At 42.4% G+C, this 12947-nt stretch overlaps 1 protein-coding gene across 1 annotated transcript in view; it reads right to left on the bottom strand.

The window, feature by feature from the left end:
* The window catches only part of LOC122787881 (RNA-binding protein FUS-like), a 921130-nt gene extending 908654 nt beyond the window's left edge, over positions 1 to 12476 (bottom strand). Inside the window, exon 1 of the mRNA XM_044054799.1 lies at positions 12353 to 12476. Coding sequence (XP_043910734.1) covers positions 12353 to 12362 — 10 coding nt within the window. The 5' untranslated portion in view covers positions 12363 to 12476. The remainder of the gene's footprint in view (positions 1 to 12352) is intronic.
* Between the last annotated feature and the right edge of the window lie 471 nt (positions 12477 to 12947).

Raw genomic sequence — 12947 nt, 5'->3', positions numbered from 1 at the left:
TCTGTGTCTGGAACGAGGCAATTCCTAAATGCTGCATCCCCTACATGGGTCCCCTCAAATTATCAATGTATGATCAGTTATTCTCACTAGGGCTAATATACAATTATCAGCCATGGGATAGGTAACAGATCAGAAAATGTTAATTCAAGCACCAAAATGGAATTGGCTAAGCTTAAAATGTCCTCCAAGTGAACCCTTTTTAGATCACCAAGTGTGCCTATCACCCCCCCCCCCCCCAGTTTTCAACAGTTTCTGGCACCTATGGCTGTTACTGTGCACTCCACAACTGAACGTCAGTGCTAGGATATCCAACACTTCTCTGGAAATTTCACAAGGTTAAGTCAATTTCTTTAGACTGCATCTAGTTATACTCAAGTAAGCCCAACAGATAATTTAAATTTGTCAATAAATAAAAACTGTTCTCCTAGCCCCTCCCCCCCAACATTACAGCATAGTCTCTTTAAATCTCATTCTGTTTTTGCTTTCCAAGTTCAAATCACCCCCCCCCCCAGAAAGCCTCATCTGTGCAAGATGTGCAACATCTGTATTAGTCTGGTGTTTGATAACATACTCACTACCAGAAGCATAACTTTGTCAAATTATGTTCTTGTACCAAGGTAGTGACTGAAAAGGGGTTCAAGGACCAGCTCTACATTTGTTTATGTGGATATTAAGACTAGGTAAGCACAAGCTCACACAAAGCATCCAGTATACAGAAGACACTGTACACAATAATTTAAAAAAAAAATCAATAACACGTGTTTGAGAGTTTTTACCCTTTACTACATAAAAGTAGAACAGAGCAAAATTCCGTAGACTTGAAACATGATAGGCGGCGCCTACTTTACTACATGATAGGCGGCGCCTACTTTACTTTTGAAGAGAACAAGCAATTTCCCCACATGTACATGCCAACTTGATTTCCAAACCTTGGCGACCTATACACCACACATTACATCAGGAGAAGGGCTTGGAAATTAGCAGTTTCTCCTGTCTGGAATGTGGTTGCGATAATACGCAAGTACCCCCCCCCCAAAAAAAAACTGCAAGCTGACTTAAGCAAGACAAAACTACTAAACGCAAGATTAAACTAATGCTACTTTCACCACTAACAAATGGTGACTTGCTATCAGTCAGCAATACTAGAACAGAGGTTGTGCCCAAAGCAGAAATATTAGGAATAGCAGCAGACCATAATCTGACTGATCAGCAAATCCAATACAGTCACATAGTTAAACTTTTCCCAACAGGACATGCAAACAAGACCAAAGCTCACATCTCTCCTCCCAAAGTCTCCTACATGCCTCATCAGCGTTCACCAGCCCTTAAAGCTCCTCAGCTAGCCAAGCTTATAAAAGATTGCAAATGATCATTCCAACCAAACAATCTTGCTGCCTTGCACAAGTACCACTACAGCTATCTACACCACTAGACAACTCTCGCCTTAAAACAAGGCGGCTTCTGTACCTCAGAAAAATTCTCTGCCAATTATTAAACTGGTAAACACCACAGAGAAATGTGAATAGAAATTAAAACTCTCAACCGTAACTGTGACGGTCACTGTACTCATTGCAAAATTATTCCAAGCAGAAAAAAATTCACATCTGCAATTTTAACTATCCAAGTGAAAATGTATCCACCAATAAAAAGTCCTGCTTTTACACCAGTCCCATTACTAAACCCCCTTCTGATGCAGACACTCCAAAAATAAAAAACTTCACAATTCTGGCAGTGACAAGTCTCAAATGACTTACCAATGTTCAAACAAAACAAATCAAAAAACTTTCTAATTTTAGTACACGGCAAACATATGTATTTTGCCTGTGTATGAATTATGTTTGTATATCATCTGTAAGCCAGCACATACTTGTGTATGGACAGGTCACCAAAGGTAACAATGTTATTTGGAAGACGTGATGTCAAGAAACCCACCTTGAGCTTTGCTTCACTTTGCTCTCAAGAGGGGAATCATGACCAAGGCAAAATTGCAACCAGCCACTTAAATGGAGACTGGATCATACTTCTTTGCAATATGTGAAGCTTCAGCTGCTCCCACATACTTGTACCAAGAGGCAGAAGAGCACACAAGCCCACTCTGATGGCAGACAAGAATAAAGGCCAACTATAACTCAAGCAACCAGTGTTCTACTAGCAGCTTGCTAACCTAGGGAAAAATGAGGAGTGACGTAGCCCTGCTGGCTCAAATCTTCTTGGGGGAAGTGTACTGGAGTGCACACTTGGGGGAAGAGTTCCCATGACCAAATCCCAGGTGGCAAATTAAGATCACATGGGAACTCGGGCTTCCAAGGGGATGCCACATGGCTGTCTTGAGGGATGTTTTGATAAAAAAAAAAAAAGTCAAGTCATTCACCCCACACCAGTTTCCATGGCATTCAAAGTCCTCAGCATAGAACACTCACAGCAAGGTTAGGAATTTAAACAGAAAAATTGCAAAAAATATACCCCTGGTACTGTACGCAGTGGAAAGAATGGACAAGCTGACAGAGGGGAAAGCAAAGTCTTACAGTTGTGACAACTGTAAAATGCATATTGCTGCCACAAGCAGACGTACTCCTGACAAACTAGCTACTTTAAAAGCTGTTCAGTATTTCAGTTTGTCCCTTTTTATTACGAATAAAAAAAGTGTTGCAGTTTTTGAAGCAATTTTTAGCTTTTTGCCACCGTGCATGCTCTAGGACAGGAAGAGAATAACCATTCTAAAAGGTAATGCACAATAAAACTTACTACGCACTTATCCAATCTCACAGAGATGCACAGCAAGCCACCTACCACAACCAATTTCAGAGCAAAACTACTGTGCCACGTATAACATAACGATTACTGCCTGCTAAGATATTTGTCACCATCAATTCTTGCTAACGACCTACACAAACATATGTGAAGTGGAGCTTTTTTCACTGGGCCTCCACTGAAAGAGGCTTTGCCAGTCAGACTTTCCTGGCAATGACGGGGAAAAAAAAAAAAAAAAGCCGCTTGACAAGTTAACTTGTGTTACTGTAAAAATTTAAAAATGCAATCCACTCTGCTCGACTCCCCAAATACAAGTGCCACATAAACACACATCATGACAAAACACAACTCAAGGCTGGGAATGACTTTGCACCTGCTCATCTTGAGGCAGAATGCACACAAACTGAAAAAAATCACAGCAACTGCACAGTAGCAAGTACCACATGTCATGTATGACACAGCAACAGATGGCACTTTATTACCACCAACTTAAACAGCAACTACAGCAGTGTTAAGGGGTTTCAGGATTAGGGATGGAATGTTCGGTTACAGGTATGTATCCAAGAGGGATGGGCAAATACCACTCTGTCCATTCCCCACACATACCTGCACAAGCCAACAAGATGATGTGTTCTTATTCACACAATCCTAAAACGAGTGATTAAAATTGCTTTCCTTAAAAAGACCATGTTTTAAATGACACAGATACACTGCAATTCAAAATCCAACACATCACAATTTTTTTTTTTTTTTTTTAAGAAATGACTAAAAACAAGTTACTTCCGCAACATGCCAAAAGCGCCCAGAGTGCCAACCAAAAAGATAAATGTAAAGTAAAAAAATAAAATAAAAAATTGTTTACCGGGAAAGTCCGACTGAACAAGGTCCATTTACAGCAGAGGCCTGGGGAGAAAAGCTCCATAACAGTACAAATACAACAAATGACAAAAAAAAGTAATCAGAGCTCCATGTCTTTATATGACAGCACTTAATCCACGAATGACAGAAAACTTATATACAGTGGCACATATACAATCAAGGAGATTTTTCGTACCTTAGTTTGATTTGAACAAGCTTGGTATATAGATAGCAAAACTTTGAATTCCCTATTGGTAGTACAAAGCATAAAAATGAAGGAATGCTATTCGGGAGATATGTCATAGCATGAGAAATAGTTTGTAGGACAGTAGTTCCTGATAGGGAGTATTTGAGTAGTACAGAATAGCTGAGGCAAGCAGTGAGGAGATGAAGTGTGGCAAGTTAGGAGAACAGCAGAAAAGATTTTATGTGATACAGGGACACAGCCATGATTGCAAGGTGTGTGACTTTAGTGATGTCTTGAAAGGTGAGATGGATGATGCAGAGGAGATACTTGAGGTTATTCCATTCCCCTAGCAATGGTGTGGGAGAACAGACTTTTTCCTGCAGTGTTATTGACTTTGGTTATGCAGAGCAGGGTTTTGTCGGAGATAAAGAAGACAACCTTGTACATTTCAAGTAAATATCAACTAGTGCTGCTTGCTTACACATGGCCATCTTTTTAAATATTTAACATTTGTTTGTCAGGATAGTCCGACTGGACAAAAAGTGTCAGTTTTCAGCGGAGTCCGTTAAGTCAGAGTAGGAGCATGAACTGAAACAAAGAGAGCTATCAATCTCCAAAATGGGGAACACCTGACAACTCTGGCTTTGTATTAGAACATTACCCCACTGTGATTTTTGTGCAGGAATGGGCGTGGCCTACATGATTGGCAGAGCAAGCCCATGTAACGTTGCATGGAAAACACAGTTGAGTAAAAAAAAATGCAGATTACCAAGCGACATGCTGAATATTCATTATCTGACCGCTGTTAACACAGTGAAGAGCTGAGGGGGGCTGTATGCCAGACTAGGGAAGAGGCAGCACTCAGACAAAATGAAAAATCGGCACCAATATCAGTAGGCGCAGGAACGAAATGCAGATTTGTTCAACTATTAGCGGGTCAGAATCTTTGTAGGGTCAAAAACACAAAAAAAGACAAAGCCAAACACACTTCTGTGGATGAAATACACTATTTTCAAGTAACTGCAATAGTGAACTACTTAAAGTAAACGCCAAACCCCTGCAGCCCCCCCACCAACGCCAAACCCCTGCACCCCCCCTACCTTTCTGTACTATAATTTTGTGCAGTAATTGGTTTAGCAGGGGGCAAGCCCCCCTGCATCCCCCACCTTTCTTTGCACATCTTTCTGGAGATAAAGCAGCAATAGGCAGTGGGACAATAAATAAATTCAATAAATGCAATAAAAAGACCTCCCAGAAAGGTTGCCAACTGGCACAGTTACAGAACTGTAATTTCAAGTCTGTCTAATACTGTAATAGTTTGTATACATGTAGCATATTATGTGCTCGCACCCCTCACCCTTTAAAGAATTGTAATTTTAAGTGTAATATTGTAATACTTTTTATAAATGCAGCATATTATGTGCTTGTTTGAATAACTGAACCTTTTCATCACTGGAAAATGGACTGCTGTCATGTCACAATCCTGGTACCAGCAAATAAGAGAGAAAAGGGTTTGTACCGAAGTAATTACAATGCTTTGCATATTCACTGTGCAGGCGATGATTTTCTGCTGTTTATTCAAATCACTTCCAATTATGCGCAGTGGTCCTTGCTACTGCGCATCTGGTGGGGTAATGTTCTAATACAAAACCACAACATGCTATGAAAGCTATAGTTTTCGTTAATCTAAAAAAGTTATAAGTGAAAAAATGGGGCGATAATGAAGTGTATTAACCCACCAGTCAGTTCGCGTAGGAATAGGCGTGGCATGTTTGACAAGGCGGCCGGCAGAGTTTCAATATGTAAATACATCATGACCTGACACGAATGCATGCACACAACAAACTCCATCCTCGTCGAAATTATTACTTTCTCCTTTTTCAGGGGGGCAAGACCCCTTGCGCCCCCATCCCCCCCCCAAAAAAAATTTATCCTCGTTTCCCGTCTTTCCTGTTGCAGTGTGGAGCTTGGAGCAGCCCATCTATCCCTGGAGGAGTGTTCCCAGCACAAGAATCTGGTAGTTCCTGTGTTGCCCATTTCCTTTCTTGGATAAAGGGAGGCTTATTTGTTCACCAGTGGCAGTGGGGAGCTTGGAGCAGCCTATCTATCCCTGGAGGAGTGTTCCCAGCACAAGAATCTGGTAGTCTATTGGCCGTTTTGGGCCAGTTTTTCCTCTTTCAAGTCCCCCTATATAAAACCCACGTTGGCGCGGTTTTTGCGCTTGTTACTACTCAGCCAAGCTCCTTGTGGTCCTGCAGAATGGTGCTAGCAGCAGAGAGGCTAAAAGAGCGACTGCTAACCTGATTAAAGTGTTTGTTTTCCTGCTACTACCTGGGCGACTGTCTGATCTAGCTAAACTGCACGTATTTCTGCTTCTTGAACTGTTTTAAACTGTTTAAAGTTGTTTTTGCAACTGCACTTTTAAAGTTTGTCCTGTTTGTTGCTTTTACCTGTTGAGGCTACACACTGTGCGCTAGCCTGCGTTACATATTTATTGCATTTTCCTGCTGTTTGTTGCAAAAACAAAACAAAACAAAAAAAAAAAAAAAAATTCCTTGTTTCCCCGTCTTTCCTGACCTAGAGTAGTCCAAATACAGGCTTTGCTGTATTCTGGACTTTTGGAAAGTTCCTGTGTTGCCCATTTCCTTTCTTGGCTTCTTTGTTCACCAGTGGCAGTGGGAAGCTTGGAGCAGCCTATCTATCCCTGGAGGAGTGTTCCCAGCACAAGAATCTGGTAGTCTATTGGCCGTTTTGGGCCAATTTTTAACTCTTTCAAGTCCCCCTGTATAAAACCCGCTTTAGCGCAGCGCCGCTTAATTGGGTTTAAACCATTCTTGGCTCCACAAATTCTGCTCTTCACTTTTTCCCTTAGAACTGATCTAGTTCTCATAATAAACACCCTATTCCAACTCTAAAGCCTGGCACTTGCTCACTAAAGCAATTACATAAGTCAGCACTAAAAAATTAAAAGCACTACACCCTCACAAACTCCCCTTGAGTACTTTGTTCCCCATTGGCCCTTTTTTTCAATTATAAAGGAATTCCCAATACTATTCTAGCATGTCCAAACGTCAGTTGTCAATCTCCTCTCCGGACCAGCTGGTGAATCTGGGAATCTTGAGGCAATGTTACAACTGCCTCATGTACGGAGACAACCCTCTCCTCCTTCCAACAAATTCCAACACATGTGAGAGATGCAACCATATAGCCAAACTGGAGGCTAAGCTCTCTCAACTCAGTACTGGCGTAACCAGTCAGGAGGAGAAGGAAACCACACTCACTACAATTCCAGTCTCACATAGACCTACCACGACAGCAAACCAAACACATAAACAAACAAAAACATACTCGGAGGCTCTAAATAAAAATCTGCCTAAGCAGCAGAGACCTCCAAAGCAGACACCCAAGCAACCGCTACCCCAAAACAAAACACGTGCAACACATAGCTCACAAAGCCAGTGTGCCGAACAGTCACAGCCCTTAAGGCTAAACACACCTGATACACTTGTAATAGGTGACTATCGTCAGGCACACTGACGTCCCGCTCACCAGGCTGAACAAGGAGAAGGTCACGGTGAGCTGCCTGTTGGGCGCTAGGATCCGCCACATAACACAAGCACTTAGGTCACTCCAAGGCAAGTACAAATATGACTCAGTCATTGTCCATGCTGGTGTGAATGACCTGAGACGTACCTCCCTGGACTACATGAAGAGAGACATAGAGGAGCTCTCTGAGCATGTAGCCCAGGCTAGTATGACCCTGACCTTGAGTAGTATCTTACCCTCACCAAGAACGATGCCACAATATGAAGACAAGATGATCAATTTCAACAACTGGCTTAAGTATTGGTGTCATTCAAAGGGGATCCAATGCCTGTCTGCCTGGGTTAACATGTTCGACAAGCCACGATGCTTCGCTAGGGACGGCTTGCGCCTGTCACCCCTGGGATTTCGGATATTAGCAAAGGCTCTTGCCACCCCCATAGTGCCTTTTTTAAGCAAGGCTCAAAAGACAAACCCACCTCCATAGGTATCACAAGGGATAAGAAACTAAGAGTAATGCTACTCAACGCCAGAAGTCTAACCCTCAAGATGCACGCACTCGAAACTCTCCTTAGCATGGAGAACATCGATATCTGTGCAGTAACAGAAACCTGGTTCAAGGCTCCCGAGAGCACCCCAGCACTACCAGGTTATACCTCATACCATGTTTTTCGGCCCCAAAACTTGGACCAAACCACGAAAGGAGGGGGAAAATCAATATTCGTCAAAGATACCCACACCTCCAGGTTGGTGGCACAGCATGAAGCATCAGAGACTATCCATGTGCAACTAACAGTGGGTAAAACTGCCTTCCAGTTTATAGCCTGCTACAGACCACCCTCCCAAACCCAGGAACCCCACTCGGCCTTCCTGAGAACACTGGAAAATATGAAGGTCTCTCCAAACACCATTATATTGGGTGACTTCAACTACCCTAACATAGACTGGGAGCATTACTCTAGCTCCAACACCCTAGCCCAAAGGTTCCTAGAATTTATAAACTCAAATGCTATGGAACAACTTGTTGCCACTCCCACAAGAGGGGAAACCATACTGGACCTGATCATCACCAACATGGGGACTCTATGCTCCAGACCAGAAGTGTATCCCTCACTGGTAAGATCAGACCATAAACTAATCTCACTAGATATTCACATCCCGACCCCAGCCCCTGCCCAGAAAACCACAGTGAAAAACTTCTCTAAAGCAAATTTCACACTCCTCAAAACCAAGGTGGAATCCCTCAAAGCCCCCGGGCCTGTGGAAAATACGGCCCAGACCGCAGAATCCTTTATAAACGCATTCTATGAACACCTTCCAGAATGCATAGATCATGCAATCCCAAACAAAACCAAGACTCAATCCTCCAAAGTTAGGCATCCTGTCTGGTGGACCCCAGCCATAAACAAACTATACTATAGAAGGAGGAAGCTACTACATGATAGAGCAAAATCCCAAAAAGGGAAGGCATCTCTGATCAGTATTAGCAAAAAACTGCGGGCACTCATAAAATCGTCGAAGGCCAGCTTCGAGAGAAAAGTTGCACAGGACACTAAGGATAATCACAAGGCTTTCTTTAGTTATGTTAGGAACCTGGGTGGGAATTCCCAGATATGCTCAGAATTAGTCCAAAATGACAAAAAATACACCAAACCCACAGACATTGCCAACATCCTAGCTGACAGGTTCAGCGCAAACTTCTCCCCCCCTTCCCCACCAAAAGGGCAAATATCTATCCCAGCAGAGTGCTGCCCCCCTGACATCTCAGATGCTCAGGTAAGAGCCGCCCTCTCCAAAGCAAAAAAACACAGCATCAATGGGACCAGATGGTGTCCCGGGCTGCGTCCTACAAGAACTCCAAGAAGAACTAAACCCAAACATGAAACTACTGTTAAATCTCAGCCTTACTACAGGATATGTACCCAAAGAGTGGCGTACAGCAACAGTGGTCCCTATCCACAAAGGTAGTGCCTCAACGGATCCTGGAAACTATCGCCCCATAAGCTTAACTAGCTTGGTCTGCAAAGCTATGGAAAGGATCATCATGGACCTCATAAATAAAGATATTGGGGACCTACAGACACTGGATCCTACCCAGTTCGGCTTTGTTAAAGGCAGATCCTGCCTCTTAAACCTGGTCGATTTCTTTGAAACAGTCACCAAGGCCATTGACGAGGGGAAGGTGGTCCACACAGCCTACCTGGACCGTGCAAAAGCCTTTGATACAATACCCCACTCGGGCATTATAGATAAGCTCACCAGCTTAAATATAAACCCCTATGTCACTAGATGGGTTGCAAACTGGCTCAAGGACAGAACCCACATGGTTAGAATTGCTGGAGCCATGTCAGACTCCAAACCAGTTACAAGTGGCGTTCCACAAGGCTCAGTCCTGGGACCTCTCTTGTTCGGTATATATTTCTCGGAGGTACAGGCCAACACGGAAGGACTGTGGCTGACCAAGTTCGCAGATGACTGCAAACTGGACGCCACAATAGGCTCTCCAGCCGACACAAGCATCCTACAAAAGGGCCTCATAGAAAGAGACAACTGGTGCCAGAGCCATGGCCTCAAGCTAAACGCCAAAAAGTGTATAGTCATCCCCTTTGACAAAAACAAAAGTGCCCACAAATTACCACATAGGTGGTAATCCACTAAGTACGGAAGAAGTAATTAGGGACCTGGGGACCCAAGTTGATAGCAATCTCTCATTTGACAACCACGTGGCCAAAGTGGTTAGAAAAACATTCTATATAGCCCACCTATTCATGAAGTGATTCACATCTAGATCAGGGGAGGTCATCGTACCTCTTTACTCATCCCTCATCAGGCCCATAATTGAGTACAATGCCCCTTTTGGGATGTACCTTACCAGACACCTGCAGCAACTGGAAAGACCCCAAAAGTACCTCACCAAGAGGATCAAAGGGCTCAAACAGATGCCATATGCTGCCCGGTTAAAGAAACTCCAGCTCTACTCAGTGGCATACCGCCTGCTCAGAGGCGATCTGTGCCTGACGTATAAAGCCATGTCCAACCCGGAATTAATGGACATGCTGCACCTCAGACAATCCAAATTCCATCAAGCTACACGCTCGAGAGACTTGAACCTCAGCACTGAAATAAATAGGACATGCTGGAGGGACAGATTCATAACCGCTCCCCTCACTCTGGAATAAAATCCCAGTCCAGGTTAGGCAGAGTCCCTCATTGACTCTCTTCAAGAGGAATCTTGATGAGTGGATGGGAGATGGTAGGTTTACCCCGGGTATCACTTCTGTTTCACTGTTAGACAGAGGCACAGTATACTAACCTCGAAAAAGGGCATAGCAAATTTCATTTAAAATGGGTGGCGAAAGCAAAACACACTCTGGCTAGGCTTATAAATGCCCTAGGGCAGATAGCCTAGTATGAACAAGTGTTGTGCAAAGGTGCTGGTACTGCAAACAATTTCAGCCGTTAATAACGGTATCGTTTAGAGAAACAGTTTTGTGGTGTGAACTCTGGCCGATTGACTGACTGGAATATGTACAATGCCCCTAGTAAAACATTTATTTTTTTGGTAGTGAAGGTCTACAATAAAACACTGGCTTGCTTTCGGAACAGATTCTGAATATTAATTACATTGCAATATGTCAGGCGGGGTTTGCTACTGCGCATCTGGTGGGTTAATACACTAATATCACCGAAAATGGTTCAATAGTATGTAGCATTACTTATCCCCATTTAAAAAATAGCAACAAACGTGTGCCAAATATTTTCAATATGTAATACTGAATTAAGACTCAAATGAGGAACGTTCACTTGAAAATAAGTAAAAATAAAGAGCATTTAAATACTCCCGATAGAGTTAAGCCTTAGTATTTTAAATGCCACGATCTGCCAGGGACGTAAAAATCACATGGGGACAATAAGAGTGGCACGTCGGAAACCATGGGGACAGAATAAGAGTCGTACGTCGCAAACCTTAGACATTTATTATATACTAGTCTAGTACAACTGAAATCAATCCCACGGGTATGCACAAGAAATCTCATTTAAAGTTACATCTTCGTACGAGTCCCATCAAGAAAATGTGTTTTAAACGAGCAGACAGTCTACTGCAGAGCAGGAACAGGTATTTTACTTGGTTTCTGCGAGAAAAAGGTTTCTAACGGTTAGTCTCGTGCTACTTAGCAAGTCTGATCTCCGGAAGAATGACACACTCTAATTAGCATAATTGAGAGGCATGACCTACCCCACAATGCAAAATAAACGAAACCTCCGCACAGACGTACTCCGTTAATCGTATGAATAACTTCCTAAGGTATGTAGTCAATGCACAGGACCACATCTAGTAGAAAAATGGTTACCACTAGTAAACACTGGGTTAGCTTTCACTGCTTTAGACGTGTTCCTTGAAGGATATAATAAGCATGCAAAAGCATTATCCCATTAAGACTGAAACCCTGGTCAATACACTGATTAGATGGAGATTCTCACTGATATTCAAATATAAAAAGTGACGTTCTGAAGTTTGCAAAATTTATCAGATACTGTAACACAATGATAAACATCTACCCCTAATTCTCTTGCCAAGATCGTGACTACAAAGGATCAGAGACTAAAAATACTTTAAAGTTAGAGAAGAAAAAAACTCTCCCAACTACAGCCATACTAGTCGAGCGCGTAACACTGAGACACATCCCACCAGTTTGCCCCTTCCCTTTTAATATGGCGGCTAGGCCTACTTTTCAACATGCGTCACTATCATTTTTCCTCATCGCTTTCACCTTAGCTATTTACTAGCCAAGTATGCATTGGTACTCTACAGCAGTTCTTATCATTCAACCCAAATAATGAATAAACGCGAGAGAAACAGACTTCACTCCCTACCTACTCTCACCCACCAAAGATTAACATAGAAAACGAGTTTAATTTAAACGATACCATTCGTATTTGCTCTTCATGAATCAAAACTTTCTAAAGCTGTCAAAATAACCTAAAAACTAACTAATCGAAATTTTCACTCACCCGAAGACATGTTTTTAGTTATACGAATCTCACAAGGTACAGTAAGTTACCATCTAACTTACAAAAACAGACCACGCGCTAGTGGTGACTGCCTCTTCCGTAGTTGGCCAGTTCTTCTGGGAAATACCACTCTTTTTAATTGGAGTCTGTGTTTTAGTTGTCCAAAAAAAAATGTTTACGGACTCCTAGCTGAGTTTAATAAGTAGCTACACAAATGAAGTAAAAGCAGACATGTTTTTTGAACAAATAAACCTTGGCAGTGTATAGTCGAAGTTTCACTGTGTGAAAATGGTGCATTCCATTTAACCTCGAATTAGCTTCTGTTGAACCTGTACGCTTGGTAATGGAATGAGAGTGTTTTGTTTTGCAGACTTACGGATATGTTTGTTGGACTCTTAATAGCTGCAGTTGTCCTAATTTGTGTAGTATATATATATATATATATATAGCTAGATATATTTACACACGCATACAGGAAGATGGCTGCGCACTGTGTATACACACACACGTGTGTGTAATGAAAGCTTTCCTATCAGGTTGTGTTTATTCACATCCATAATTGTGTAGATTTGTAATGCTTGGCAAAGTTTAATGC

The sequence above is a fragment of the Protopterus annectens genome, chromosome 13.part0, assembly GCF_019279795.1.
Source record: "Protopterus annectens isolate FY-2018-M chromosome 13.part0, PAN1.0, whole genome shotgun sequence".
Lineage (NCBI taxonomy): Eukaryota > Metazoa > Chordata > Ceratodontiformes > Protopteridae > Protopterus > Protopterus annectens.
Note: the sequence above shows the minus strand (reverse complement) of the source record. Positions and strands in the feature narration are given on the sequence as shown.